Source organism: Dysidea avara, chromosome 3, assembly GCF_963678975.1.
Source record: "Dysidea avara chromosome 3, odDysAvar1.4, whole genome shotgun sequence".
Taxonomy (NCBI): Eukaryota; Metazoa; Porifera; class Demospongiae; order Dictyoceratida; family Dysideidae; genus Dysidea; species Dysidea avara.
The window spans coordinates 105105-121087 of NC_089274.1; the positions used below are offsets into that span (position 1 = coordinate 105105).

The following is a 15983-nucleotide window of genomic DNA, read 5'->3' on the forward strand; positions in this document are numbered from 1 at the left end:
TAACAGCAAATCTTCGAACTTATGTAAAGGAATGGTCATGGATGACTTGCTAAACTAAGAAAGGTAAGCTAGTGCCCATGCAAGGTAGCTTTATAGAGATTTCTGGAGTAGTAAGGTTTTGTTCTATTTAAAGCTTACCTTGACATGTAGCTGGAACTTCTCAACCAGAGAAGCGGCGTAGACCTAAAGACGATGATAACAATTGTCCCTCCTGTGTGGAGGATGTTTTGGATAACGGAGTGCAGTGTCAGTGGTGTGGTTCCTGGGAGCACTTTAAGTGTGCTAGAATGAGTAAAGGTGAATATGATATGTTGTCCTTAAACTCCCCTCGTATCATGTTTTTTTGTTGTCAATGTCAGCCTAAGGTTAATAGTGCTTTTGAATTTTTTGACAAAATGTTTGCCAGGCAGGACTTGTTTGATAAGAGGCTCCAAAGAATAGAACACAAACTCGATGGATTGTCTGAAGGAGTCTGTGAAGTTCAAGAGGGTAATGAGATGTCCACTGATGCCAATGAGGATAATAGTGTGTTGCCAAAACCTGGCCTTCTACCTAGAGTTGAATCGTTGTCTGTTGGTGGTATTTCATCTGCTGTGGCATCTGTTCTGAATGAAGAAAAAGATAAAGAAAAGAGGAAGTTGAATGTTATTCTTCACAATGTTACCGAACCCACTGCTGATGACGGTCAGTCTAGGAAGAAGGAAGATATTGATCATGTTTCTAGTATTTTTCACAAATCATTGGGTGTGCCTGCTCAAATCACTAATGCTGTAAGGTTGAGTAAAAGAGGCGACAAGCCTCGTTTGCTGAAGATCTCAGTTGACTCATTAAAGTCTAAGGCTTCGATTCTTCGAAATTGTACCAAGTTGAGAGGTAAGGACGTCCCTAAACATCTGTCCAAAGTTTTTATCACTCCTGATATGACCCCCAAAGAGAAGGAATGCAATAAGTCTTTGAGAAACCAGCTTGCTGATCTTAACAAGAATGGAAAGAACTATAGGATAAAAAACGGCAAGATAGTGCGGAAGAACAACTGAGTTGTTCTATCCGCACTGATAATCATGAGAAGATTCAGAATGTGTCTAGCTATACCATGTCTGCTATTACTTGTCTTTTTACCAACACTCAAAGTATTATGAATAAGTTTCCTGAACTACAAGCAGTTGTGTATGATCATTCTCCACTGATTATTGGAATAGCAGAGTCTTGGTGTACCAATTCCATTGGCGATGCTGAACTCTGCTTAAATGGTTACAACCTTTTCCGTGACGATCGACCATCTGGAGTTGGCGGTGGAGTTGTGCTTTATGTACATTCTTCACTGTCAGCTATTCCATGTAAAGTTTTATCTGATGTAGGTTTTGAGAATTCCTTGTGGTGTTTAGTCACACTTTCCTCCGCTGAAGTTCTCCTTGTTGGTGTCGTTTATAGAGCTCCATCTTCATCTAACATAAATAATCAAAAACTATTATCTATCATTGGTAGACTTTACGAGCTAGTCAACTTTACCCACCTTTTAATTATGGGTGACTTTAATTTTCCAACTATCAATTGGGCTGAAAGCTATTGTGCTGGTAGTGATAGTTCTGCAGCATCCACATTTTTTGACACTGTTCAAGACAGTTTTTTAGTCCAGCATGTTGCCAGTAGTACACGTCACAGACAGGGCCAACAGCCTTCACTTTTGGATTTAATATTTACCCTTGACCCAAACTCTATTGATGAAGTCACACATCTATCCCCTCTAGGTAGTAGTGACCATGTTTGTTTACTGTGGAAATTTAAGTGTTTTGATGATTTGCCTTCCAAAAAGAGTGTCCCTATGTACAATTACAGAAAAGGTAATTACGAGGCTATGAATGATTACTTTGGGAGTATCAACTGGTCTGAAGTTCTGTCTGGCAATGTTCATGATGATTGGTATGTGTTTAAGGTGACAGTTCAAGATGCCATAGCTAAATACATCCCGACTTCCATTCCTAAAAATAATAAACCTACTCCTTGGTGGTCCAAAAACCTCTCTAAAGCCATTAAAGCTAAGCAACTTTCCTTTACCAAATATAAACATTCCAAATCAAGATCTGATTATGCCACCTATGCAGCAAAACGCAATGATGTCAAATGTAAGATACGATCTGCTAGAAATTCTTATGAACGGTCCCTGTTAGACAAGCTTCGTTCTAATCCAAAAGCACTGTACAGTTACATTAAGTCTAAACAGAAGATTAGACCTAGTATTGGCCCATTGATAAAGAGTGATGGTTCTCTCACTGCTGATGACCAGGAGGTGACTGAAACCCTAAACCAATTCTTTGAGTCAACATTTACCAAAGAAAATTTATCTAGTATGCCTGTTCCCTCCTTTGTGTCTGAAGATAGTATTTGTGATATTGACATAACAGAGTCAACAGTTCTTCAGAAGCTACTTGAGCTCAAGGTTAACAAAGCTCCTGGCCCAGATGGTATACATTCTTACGTCTTAAAAGCTTGTGCTAACACACTTTATGTACCTTCAACCATTCTGTATTCTCAATCCTTATCTAATGGTGTCCTCCCTGATGAGTGGAAACAGGCACACGTTGTTCCTGTTTTTAAAAAGGGTCAAAGAAACCAAGCTTCCAACTACAGGCCAATTAGTTTGACATCTTTAGTTGTTAAGATCCTGGAATCTATTATACATTCTGAATTGGTAACCTTTCTTGATGGGCAAGGCATACTTAATGGCGAGCAACACGGTTTTGTTAACAGGAAGTCCTGTTTTACTAACTTGTTATCAACTTTTGAAGAGTGGACTTCTGCTTTGGATCAAGGATTTGGCATTGATGTCATATTTCTTGACTACAGTAAGGCATTTGATTCTGTACCTCATCATAGATTGATCTCCAAGTTGGAAGCATTTGGTGTTCGTGGTAATTTGTCTTTGTGGCTATCAAACTTTCTTTCCAACCGCTTCCAGAGAGTTGTGTTGAATGGTCACTTGTCATCTTGGGCTCAGGTGGTGAGTGGAGTCCCCCAGGGGTCTGTTTTAGGGCCCTTGTTGTTTATATTATATGTTAATGACATCCCAGACCTTATTGAAAGTAATGTAAGAATGTTTGCTGATGATACAAAAATTTATTCTGTTATTCAGAGCTTTGATGATCACCTTAGGCTGCAAAGTGATGTTGACCGATTGTTGCAGTGGTCTCACACATGGTTGCTTCGGTTCAATATAGCTAAATGTAAGCTGATGCGGATTGGTAACTCTGCTCCGTTCACCCACTCTATGCTGGACAGTTCCACCAACTTACCCTTTGAAATCACAGAAGTGCAAGAAGAAAAAGATCTTGGTATTTGGTGCACTGAAGACTTGAAACCATCTCTACAGTGTCGTAAGGCTGCAGCAAAAGCTATGCAAGTTCTTGGTTTGCTAAGAAGGTCCTTCAAACTTTTTTCTGTTGACTTGTTGACTTTTTTGTACAAAATGTATGTCAGACCTCACTTGGAGTATTGCATCCAGGTCTGGAGCCCTTACTTGGCGAAAGATATTGATCTCTTAGAGAAAGTACAGAGACGTGCCACCAAGTTATTACCTAGTTTATTTGATTTACCATACGAAACTCGTCTAGAGAGACTTGGTTTATATTCACTGTATTGTAGACGTCAAAGGGGAGATCTAATTGAGACCTACAAGATATTGAATGGTTACTATGACATCAACCCTACCTCATTTTTCACTTTGAGTAATACGGATACCACCAGAGGTCACCACCGTAAACTCTTTAAATTTCGATCTCGGCTGCTAGTGAGGCATAATTTTTTCACCAACAGAGTAGTTAATTTGTGGAATTCTCTTCCAGCAGATGTTATTTCTGCACCAACCGTGGCATTGTTTAAGAAGAATTCTTGATGATTTATGGAGAACAACAAGATATGCGCACTCTCAAAGGCCTGCGGCCTAGCTTGACAGTCTTGTACTGCCAAGCAATTTTTGTCCATTAATAATAATTATACAACCAAGTAGTAAGAATAATACGAAACGCGGTTAAAATTACGTCATAAATAAATAAATAAATAATTAATTAATAATTAATGTTTGAGAAAACTACGAGGCCTAGAGACATGAACTAACCGGGGATAGATTCGCCTGTGAATGAAGGCACAAATGTATAATCGTCGCTCCTGTTCGTGCTGATGACTTGACCATACGTGTAATTCTATATAACGCCCAGTACCACACCCTTGCTTAATTATTTACAGATTGCGCGAAGGAGAAGATTAGTGATGCCCGTGCAGGAGAGCCAGAAGCCACTTGTGTAAACAATAAGATTACAAGTAAGTTTTTATGTTTGCAACATCTCAAGTCTCCATGCCAGCTGCCAGTGGATTCATTCACGTAAATAAACAATACAAGAAAACATTAAAACATATGCCACGCTCTTTACAATACAAGTACATATAAAATACAAGTAAACAATCTTGTCTTGTGCAGCTGGCATGGCGAACTTCCTTTGTGTTGGTGTCAGGCAATTCAATACGTGCTTAATCTTTTTTGCCTTCACCTGGCGTAGCTACTAGGCTCTGGCTGGCTTGGCTGTCTTCCTTTATCTGGTTCATCTGGCTTGCATACTCCTACAGCATTGTGTAGCTATCTCCTGAAAGTTGTGTATGCATAACTATAGTGTGTCACCCATCACTGTGCCATTGCTACATCACTGATGAACCTTACTTAGCTCTAGTTGATGTTGATATACAGTGCTGTATATTGGCTAATAATTTTTATCTGGTGATGTTGCCTATAATGTATTGCTGCATACAATACTGCAATAATGTATAGTTCTCTCCTGTATGTTTTGTATACATATACTTTGTACACATCACTGTGCCATTACCACACCAATAATGTACTGGCACTTAGCTACTGGTGGCCTTTAGTTACGATGCCACTATTGTGTTATATCTGTCACTACTGTGACATATTAAGATGATTTGGGGATCATGCCTTCACCACCTAATAGCCTCACTGGGGGGCTGTCATGTTGGTGTATGTACTTGGTTGTATGTGACGCGGTCCTAGTAATAATAATAATAATAATAATAAGCAAATACTCCATTACTCATTCATCATTACTGAAATAAATTCAGAGGTTTGCTGTTATCTTAGTTCCTTTCACTTTGTATATCACGATTCTAATAAATTCAGGCGGTTACTAGTGTGTGTAACAGTTGAGTACAACAGAAAGAGCTTGTAGCTTTGTAGCGATTGTGTAGTGAAATGTAGTAGAAAGTATTTTAATAGCTTAGTGAGGTTGTTTTATCGTGGATGAAGTTTCGTGTGCGATCGCTGTTGCAGTCTGAGCCATCGTAGCTTGCTAATTATGCGGGCAGAGTGGCTACAAGGTGAAGAGTGTATGTTATAGCTAGCTATTGCGTGAATTGTATGTTACAGCTATTGTGTGAATTGGCTTACTTGAAGAAGTTGACCTGGTACCGTCCGGTCCGGCCCGGTCCGGTCCGGTCCGGGTTTTCTAAACCCCCTCTGTATTGTGTTAGACACTCTCCTCTCCACTATTATTAACTCTTGCTAGTAGTGTTAGTACCATGTTAACCCCCCTACCATTATATTGCAGGTGTGAAAGTGGTTCATGTTGCAGCTCAGATGAATCAGGTTGTTGTAAGATTGGAGCAAGTTTATGGTACACTTGGTGAGTTGATTATGAACTGCTTAGTCAGCTTGTAATATTGCTCCATAAGCAAACCAATAACTGTCAGTGATATTGTATACCATGTATCATACAGTACAGTAGTACTGTATAGTAGGGATCGTGAAGGTTGGGGTTTTCTGGCCACAAGTATTGCCCTAAAACCAGCCAACTTAAACCTGGTATACAGGCAGTGCCTTTACCGGTAATTAATACAAGTTTAACTGCAGGTTATAACTAGAAGGTTATTTTTACATTCATATAGCTAGCACTGTTGATCAGGAAATATGAACAACAGTACAGTCATGTGTATCAACATAGTGTGGGTGGGAATTTTGAATAAGATTGAGGCACCCGCCAACTGGTTACTTAGCAACGTTCAACAGACAAGCCGTAGTGAGCTGAGAAGCTACTTTTCCCACCCACCCTCCCTTTAATTCATCTAAATTTGTCTCCATTGATCATGCCTAGCCTGGTATGGTTAATGTGACATGGGTTCAGGGTGTCAAAATATGGACAGCTGTAAAAGCCACAACGACTGACCAAATTGAAAATACTTAGACATTATACCTGTCAAAACAAAGTGTCTAAAAGGCATTGTGTATGATACTGCTAACTATTATGGACCAATGACCGACCACATTGCATGTTGATCTGTCATTATGACAGATTATTTAAGAGACATTATATTGAACACTATGCTCAGTCAGTGTCACATTAACAACTATTAGTCAGTCAGCAGAAAATGCAGCTAAAAGTATCTAAAATTCCACAGAAACTTGTTGGAGTGTTTAGGATCACTTTGGAGGCATATTAGTATTAGTATTATTAACTAGTTGTGGTTTCCATGACCAACCAATACTATTATATGAATACATATGAGGCTCGTGTGGAGGAATGGGTGTGCCAGGGTGGAATGGATGAATTGTCTTGTATCGTTATTGTGTAGCTAACCATATTCCTGGTTTAGGGCACACGTGAGATACTCACATGATCCAGGAGACAATTCAGCCACTACAAATCTTCATTACAAACTCATATGGTAAACAACCCAACTTAAACAAAACTTCACTATACACTACATTGCGTGTCTTGTGGTCCTCCCTAACCAATAGTGTCAGGCAATCTGGGGAGCCTACTCTAGATAAAGCATTCCATGTGTAAAGCTCTCATCAGTCGTATCTACTCCTACAGCTTTAAAAGTTTGGCCCTGACTTTTGTTGATAGTCATTGCAAAGCACAGAGAAACAGGAAACTGCACACATCTAAATTCAAAAGGTAAAGTGGAGTTGCTTGGAATAAGTGGAATCCAAGGAATGATGATGTCATGACCTGCATGCCTACCATGGGAAATTTGTGACCGGATCTTGGAAAACCTACCTTTTGGGCACAAGCAAACTTTTTGGGAAAACTCAAATGAAAATTTCAACAATATTTTTTAAATTAACTTTTTTTTGCACATTTGGATAAAGCAACTATTAAACCTTCTTGCTGTGAAGTTTCACACCCATAGCTTCTTTTTCCTAGGAGGTATGGATGATTATATCAGACCATGTAGTAATTTTACATGCATGGGACAACAAGTAACTTACAAATTGGGTGATTTGTTCAGGTGCTGGAATGGTTAAAACTTAGTTTTAGACAATGATACATGGCATTTAATTGCAGAAATGTACCAAGAATACTTCATTAAACTATCAGAAATGACTTTTAAAGTATTTTAGATGGTAAGAGTGGAATTATTAGTAAACAAAGTGATTTGTCACCATTTGTCACCCTTAATCACCCACAGAACTCAATACATTGCCATAAAAGTTAGTTTGTAATGTACAGGACAGAAAATCGGCCATATCTCAGGAATGCTTAAAGGTATTAAGCTGAAATTTTAACACAAGATAGATGAGCACCTAGTACCTCATTTAAGCTATAAAACAGAAAATTGACCCATGTGCCAAAAAAGTAGGTTTTCCAAGATCGGGTCACATTTTGGCTTCTATTGTGTTGTCAGAAAGTTTAGTGATAACACACCTAGTACCATTGGTGACTCGTGGGGTGTCCAAGGAACGTAAAATTATAATTGGTGCACCAACCTTCAATGAAATAAGCAAATGTGGGGGCAACCCTGACACTTCTAAAGACTTTAAAAACTATGTTGGAAATTCAACTGCTTGAGATTCATCAGGTACAGAGTCCCAACGACTTGTACTGTACACACTCACCAGATAACTGCTCTACCAAGGTTGTGTTGATGGTGCGAGTGGTTTTGTTAAGAGGAACCAATATGCAATGCTCTGATAACTATGTGATGTTTGTATAGTTTGAGAGCAAGTCTGGGTAAACTCTAGATACCAATTCATCAATGTTACACACAAAGGTACCCATAGTCTCAGGTAGCTGGATAACATCAGGAGAGTCATCGTCAGTGGGAAACTTGCCATCTCATATTGCTAACAACTGGTCAGCAAAGGTGCTTGGTCCCTACAGAGGTACACTCTCATATTAGTGTGTAGATATTTAACAACTTCATTGTCCCACAGATGTGACTTCTTCAAACAGGTGTCCACTATGTTTCCTCTGGTGCCACTTGGAACTACTGGGAGTATTTGTCTAAAGTCACCACACAACAGCATACAAATTCCTCCCATTGGCTGACTGTTACCTGTCAAATCCTTTAGAGTGCGGTTTATAGCTTCAAATGCACGTCTATCAGTCATTGGAGTCTCATCTACAACAATGGCTTTAGCTTCCTGGATGACTTTGCTAAGTGCAGTTCCTCTTTTAATGCTACAGACTGGAATGTCCATAGCATTCAAATCTAGGGGGATTTTGAAGGTGCTATGTAAGGTACGACCTCCAGTTAAAAGTGTGGCAGCTATTCCACTAGATGCAGTGGCCAATGCTATCTTACCTTCAGATCTCATTTTAGCAAGAATAAGGTTGATTAAGAAAGTCTTACCTGTTCCACCTGGAGCATCCAAAAATAGTGCACCTCCCTGATTCCTATCAACCATGGAACAAAAAGAGTCATACATATAATGCTGGTCTACTGTTAATAAAGCAGCATTGTGTTCTACATAGGCTTGCTGTTCACCTCGGTCATAGTTTATTTCCCTGCAGTACTCCATTGCAAACCTATCATCTGTGGCTAAGGTAGGCAATACTCAGACAGCTGTCTACCTCCCATGGAGATGACCTTTTCTTGCAAGTCATCAAGTGCCAAGTTGAAGATGTTATCATTCACCCCCAATTGCTTGTCCCTGTGTAAGGTACGTTGTTGGTATAAGAAATCTTCAGCCATGGCTTCCTTGTGGTTGTCATATATTTCCAATGGGTTGATGGTTCACACGAGGCCAATATAACTGCAAAAAGTGTACAAATACTTGCTGATGAGTTGCTGACTATTGCCTCCTCCATAGCTAAGTGGTACTGATTGTCATCTTCAAGCAGTCCCAACTTGAGGCATGCATCACAGAAGGAACTGCACAGATCACCATTAACAGTCCTCAGAGCAGTAAATGACTGAGGACCTTTAACATTATGTAAAAGTAAGCGGAAATAAAACTACTCTCTTTGACGTGGGCTGATGGTGTAGACCCTACCCAAGGCTTGAGCTTGCTTAACACCAGGGTACCCAACAACCTCTGTTCCTTGTTTCCTCCTCTGCCAAGACTTGTTGCTCCTGGAATATCAGCATACAATAGTGTCTTGGCAAAGTTGTCCACCCGACACAAAGCAAAGAATTCTATCAAGGTAGTCTTTGGAGGGGACCCTGAAGCTTGATCCCTTGCAGTGTCCTCAGTGAAATAAACTCGCTGGCCATTCTCCAAGTGCACAGCTAGTTGTTGAACAGGAGGAAATCTCTCATGGATCGGGAACTCCAGTATCCTCCAGGCTGCTTCATTGCTGCTGATGTATTGGGCATTCTGATACTCAGAGATCTTGTCCACCTGGTCTGAACGTAGTGCAAAGGTTGTCTGATCACAGCCCTTGTGTACGTACTTCAGTACATACTTGATGAAACTGATGGACATGCATAGTTCAACATTGCAGTGGCAGTTTAAAGCTCGCCACAAAAACTTGTTGTAAGGTACTATCCACCTGTTGTCAATTTCCTCAGTTACCTGAGAGCTTCTCACATTAATGGTGATGGTACTCACCTGTCCACCATCTTCAGGGCTTCTCCTCCTGTACAATGGGTAGCTATCAATACCTAGTTGGGTCTCAGATATCAATAGTTTGGGGTACTTCTTACTGCACTGGCCATGTTCCATGCAAGGAGATAATGGATTGATGTTCCCACAGGGTCCATTTACCATGTTGGACATCACAATCTGGTGCAGTTCAGGGTCAAGTGCTGGATCAGGTATTTCAGCACAAACATCATCTATTTTATCTGGTGTGATCTTGTGTTCTAGAATCAACCACACCAAGATGTGAGCATGTGGTAAACCATGCTTTTGTCATTCTACTGAGTAAAGCGAAGCCTGTAGTTTTCCAAAAATCATTTCTGCTTTTAACATCTCTAGCACTTTCTTAAGTTTGAGCCTAAAGACTCGAGCCACTAATTCTGGACTATCCTGGCAATAGATTGTTTTTAATTTCTGGCCAGTTGGGATTGCATGTCATTGTAATAAACAAATCAGGGTGGCCATATTTCCTAACATAAGTCATGGCATCCTGTTGACGTTCATGTATATAACGTGGCCCACCTGTGAATGTTGACGGAAGGATAATCTTATGACCAGGGTTCCCGTTCCCGTCCCCATCAACAATTGCATCTCGGAGATCCTGATAGCAGTCAGCATGAAGTGCTTTTTGCTCGTGTATAAGAAATTGCAACCGTTCTGTTTCAATTTTGCAGTGTGCATCTACCAAGAACTGTTGGAACAGCACTTGGCCCTAAGCAACACAGACACATTTTGCCTTACCATGATGTGGTAGTGGTAATATACCTTAGCTGTCAATTTTTTATCGTTAGCTAGTTTAAGATTGATGTGCCACCCATCAGTACCATGAGAGAAAATCAGTGGGTACTGCAATGGATCATAGCCTCTATGCAATTCTGAAATATGACTCAAGCCACCATCCCTATAATGCAACACTATGTCCCTGTTGTATGCATTTTTATTAGGCATCAACACACCTACCTCATCACACATGGGACTATTGTACCTCCTGGGTGCTCACCTGTGGGCCTCTTTGTTTCATTGATAACAACTCTGATGTTTGTTGGGACATCATGTTGGTAAAATAAGTCCTTAGCCACCGTAAACATAGTGATTGTTAATATGCAATAGCTGGTTGATATTGCTGACAATGTCTGGCCTTAAACCACCAACTATTTGACACCTAGTGGCCACCTGTGACTCCTGATTGTCAATGAAATAAATTTTGGAGACTCACCCATTGATGGAACAATGCTACCAATCCAATAATTACCTGACCCTGTATTTTAAAGGAGGGATTAAATTGTCACCTCATTACAACCAAAGCTGGTCATTTGAAATGCGGAATTATATTTATGTATGTTTGTCAGGAAATGTTTGCTATCACTGTCTGTACCTTCATACAGGTGTTGCAAGAAAGGCTGTGGTTGAGGGAATGGCTCCAGTTGGACGTTACCTTTAGAACAGCAAAATGACTCAGTCTCCCCAGAAAATTTCAATGCCCCACAATGTGAACACTCTACAATAAGTGTGCCTATATCACAGGGGCGGCTATATCAGTTGTGTTGTAGAAGGTGTCTGGCTGATAATTTATGGCCATTATGCTAGGTAGTCTACTGGCACTTACCTGTTGTCGACATGTGTTGTTCATCTGCTGCTCCTGAGCTCTGTACTGTAGATCAGCTCTGGTGAGTTGACGGATAACTGTGTTCTGTTGCTGTTCTTATTCCCTTACGGCTGGATCAGAACACGCCTGCCATCTTGCAACAGTATTCTGCTGCTGTTCTATATGTCTTGTTACTGGGTCTTGTCGAGCCAGACTATGGGTAGTTGTGTCCCTTTGTTGTTCTTTTGATCTTCGTTCAGAATTAAGATGGGCAAGGTGATGGGCTTCAGCATCACGTTGTTGCCTTCTCTCTGCTTCATCTTCTCATGTTTCTGCTGTTACTTTGTGGGAAACACTGGCACTCAGCTTATATAATTCGCACTTTCTATCCCTTTCCTGTTGTTGTTTATCTGGAACTTGTCTTTGAATCTGTTTATGTCGCTTTGCTTGAGAAGCGTGATAAGAAGAAGACCGTCTCTTTAGCATCTTGACACTTTAGCACTGAAAAGATTTGAATTCACGTGCAGGCGTCACATGTAAAATGCTGTAGTAAAAAGGTTCGTGCACTGGACGAAAAAAAGTGCAACACATGCGAGGCTCGATCCCACTACCTCACGATTATGAGGCACACAGCCTACCCGCTAAACTATGGAGTCCTTGCGTGGTAGTTATAAAGGCACGCGTAAGTTGAATAGCTTAGGTGTTTACTTGCGGTTCACCATGCGGTTTGTACAAAAATTCCATTGAGTTTTGCTCTACAGCCCTACATTCAACACGCTGTAGACGGCAAACGGCAGCAGGTATAAACGTCTTTAAACAAACTTGGTGAAGCTAGATGATGAGCGCTTCATGAAGCAAACAAACCGCTTCGATACATGCAGTGGTTGGCGAGATAGCTGACTGACCCGAATGGAATGTAGACAGATCGACGGATGGCTTTTCAGCTTTAAAAAATAGATATTACTTAGTTACCACAAAAGTGTTACCACAAAAGTAATAATATTACATAACTGTTACGTAAGTAATGCATTACCCCCAACACTGAGCTTCGATTACAAACTAATGTGTCAAGTGCAACTCTCATAGTGAAAATGGGTAGTTAGTTTCTTGAAGACAGTTTAGTTAATTATGACAAATTCTTGTGTCAGCACAGCAAATTAATCTGCCAAAGTGACAAATTCAATTGCTAAAACATTACAATGCACAAATAGAGAAAAACCTGAGTTAGCTGTGTCTCACTTTCACAACTATCAATTGCAAAGTGGCCAATTAAGTTCCTGTTTTGTTCCATCTGTAATACAGCATTACAGTACAAGAAATTCCTCTGGGATCAATCCAGTTACACTACAAAAAGGCCTAATCTATTTTGTGGACTTACGGGCTTGACCAAGCTGAAGGATGCTTTTCAAGTGGTTTTTAGGTGTGCGTCCTACTAGGATTTTGATCCCTTTTATGAACCTGCTATCGTGGTTCATGATATAAACCATGGCTACTTCAGTGTATTGCACTTATATACAACCCTCCTCCTCAGTCATCAGAAGTTTACTGTTGATGAATTCGAACTACTACAATGAGAAGTTGCTGTAGTTAGTATGTTATCCATTAAAGTAGCTGACTGTACCCTCATGTCCTTTGAACACTACAGCTAGGCTAAGTAGTTAATCAACAAGTGAACCATTGTTCCCAGATAGCAAAGAATAGATTGATTTTACTATCAGATGCCAAAGCACTGGTACAAATGTTAACAGCACAGTTGATGTAGCCTAATTACTAACCAGTTGTTGATAGGTTTAAAGTACATTCTACACCTTAACTCTCAGCTGCTTCCACCTATCTTCACTCAATTAATACAGGTACAAAAGAAAATTTTTAAATTTCTTTTATTGCAGCATTTGTGAGAGTAATTGTCAATTAAAATAACACAAATCTCTATCGGCTTGAGAATCCCGTAAACTACCGGAATGTTGTTGCTTTAAGTGCTCACTTAATGGCTTCACAGGTGGTGTTCATAATGTTCATACTGAGATGTTGATCAAACATCTAATGGGGCCTCATTTTATGAGACATGTAATATGTGCTTAGCGAATGTTTGATTGTTTGTAGGTTGCTGATCATCGTATTTGCTGTGTTCATGTGTGTGTGCATCGGTTGTTGTCGAAGATGTTACTGTAGACAGCAGAGTTATTCCACCAGAGAAGTGACTGCTGTTAGGTTACCTGACTCTGCTGGTAGCAGTAGTCCTGAGCCAGTGTCACATGCTGAGGAACAGACGACAACTTGTAAAGATCATTTTGACGCTCCTCCATCATACTTCGATATCAACCCTACACCAGAGGAACAAGAAGACCTTCCCCCTCCATACCCTGGACTAAACAACACATAAATTATAATATTTATAGTTTTGTTAATTTTGTTGTTTATTGTTGTTATAAATGTTTTTATTGTCGGACTGTGAAGTAGCTGGGGGCTGCAGTAACACACAATGTCATCATCATGACTAAATTTGTCATGCTTACCTGTGTTGTGTGTAACAAGGGGAGTTGCCCAGCAGCAATCTGTAATGACCATATAAGTAATGTGTTATAAATAGGACAACTCACTAAGGGTAAACTAGGATGTGATGGGAACAATGGGGACTGAGGCGGTGACTTTGATGCCACAAATGGTACTATTCTAGATCCACTAGTTGACTTGCTCAATGGTGGCATGTCATTCCAAGCTGCTGAAGTGGGCAATGACTTTTCCAGGGGAGATTGTCTGATTGCAGGGAGGTATCCACCCTGGCCATCAGGTACTCCAGATAATCTTGACCATCCTGTAATGGCAACTAACACTAATCCTTACAGTTAACCCTTTTACCTCTGGTGAGTTCATTACGAGACGGACTAGCACTAAGTTGTAGTTTGTGCTGGGATAACTCATGGCGGAGTCGCTGGTTCTCTTGCTGCAATGAGAGTACTTCACCCTGGTTGGCATGGTAACAACAACAGAAATATTTCATGAACAATCCATTGTATTTCTTGTAGATGCCAAATAGTAAAATGATCACTGTGGCTACAAACACCAGTAATATTATTATTACTATGACTATGATAATGAGTGTTGATGATGAAGTATTATCAGAGGAAACACTTGGTTGTTCTGATGGTATACACACTAAACCATCAATAGATTCACACACTGTAACACAACATGTCATCATATGACATCATAGCAACATACAAATACTTACTAGAGGCCTCGCACAGGTAATTGTACAATCGAGTGACGCAGTTAGCTAGCAGCCAGCCACTGCCATTGTACACTACACAATTACTCTGTGCACTGTTCACTCCTCCACTAACAGTACTAGGTTGTCCTCGGGCCCAGTTACTATATGAAAAGGCTCTGCCATCCTCCCACAGAAATATTCCTTCCTGGACATCGTCAGACAATCCGATCCAGAATAATTGTCTTGTTACGTTGTAGAACTGTCTCCTAAGTCACAGTGACGACAAGTAAAGATACTCATTGGTCTCACCAGATATACTGATCGTCCGCGGAGTCATCGATGACAGCTAATGTTCCTCCATCGCCCAGGCACATGTTGTTGGCGTCGTGATAAAGTAACCCACTCTGGACCAGTTGATAACAGCTGGATCCCCTAATCTCGTAATGCTCTGGACAAATCACTGGGAAACATTAACAATGTATAATGTGCCGTTAGATCGAGCTAGCTCACAAGTGGGCGTTGCTGCGTCCTGTGCAGCTATTCGCTCCACGAGTAGTAGAATCAGTGACGTCACGAGCCTAATCATTATTATCATTCATCACCTGTAATATTTCTTCTTTCACTCGACCGTCATAGATTTCTATGCATCTGCGCCACGGTCATCTTTGGTTGACATGTTGCCATGGTACCCATACTACCCATTATGAGTAGTCTCGCGAAAAAACCCACCCAATACCAGATTAATACCCGGGATTGAATCTTTCGGTTTTTCGTGCCGGATCATTGTTACCGGAAGTAGCACTATATTGAAAACCAATCTCGTTATGTACAGACTTGCTCAACCATAAAATTGCGTAATACCGGAAACAAAATAATATCACGTGAGGATGGTTGTAACACCGGTAATGCGAGAGACCTTTTATCGATAAGGCGATTCTAATGGATCCGGAGTTCACCCTCAGGCTCAAGCTTACCGTTTCTTCGTATTCCAGCATATGTGTTGTACTGTGGCCGCTACTGAAGGTTGCCACCCGTGGTGCTGATGACCGGTGAGCTCTTGAAGGTACAACTAGTGTTCTGTCAGTTCTGTGTTCAAATAGTCTTTATACCCTTTTCACCTGTTCAACCTATCATGTTAAAATTGCACCCAGAAATAGTGCTATGTTATGGGTGTAACATGACCAAATTTCAGCTTATTCACAAGTCAAGTTAGGCCAGGCAAAAACTTAATTGTTTTGCATCCCCTCCTGCATCCCTTTTACCCACTGCCTCTAATTTCATTATTGCTGTTATCAATCACAAGCAACACTGTTTCCTCT

At 40.5% G+C, this 15983-nt stretch overlaps 1 protein-coding gene across 1 annotated transcript; it reads right to left on the reverse strand.

Moving 5' to 3' along the window:
- Window positions 1-13833: 13833 nt before the first annotated feature.
- Window positions 13834-15484, reverse strand: LOC136248633 (uncharacterized). Its single transcript, XM_066040397.1, has 7 exons — window positions 15175-15484; window positions 14974-15124; window positions 14686-14930; window positions 14313-14633; window positions 14054-14268; window positions 13970-14008; window positions 13834-13920 (listed from the first exon to the last, which is right to left on the reverse strand). Exons 1-7 carry the CDS (start codon window positions 15257-15259, stop codon window positions 13858-13860), a joined length of 1119 nt encoding a protein of 372 aa, XP_065896469.1. The 5' UTR covers window positions 15260-15484; the 3' UTR covers window positions 13834-13857.
- Between the last annotated feature and the right edge of the window lie 499 nt (window positions 15485-15983).

Excerpts from the sequence above, each read along its gene's own strand:
- LOC136248633 (XM_066040397.1), bottom strand. The coding sequence starts at position 15,259 with ATGATAATAATGATTAGGCTCGTGACGTCACTGATTCTACTACTCGTG. Across the intron at positions 14,634-14,685 it reads TTACCTGTGCGAGGCCTCTA|TGTGTGAATCTATTGATGGT; the intron begins GTAAGTATTTGT and ends GTTGTGTTACAG. Across the intron at positions 14,269-14,312 it reads TCGTAATGAACTCACCAGAG|GATGGTCAAGATTATCTGGA; the intron begins GTAAAAGGGTTA and ends TTGCCATTACAG.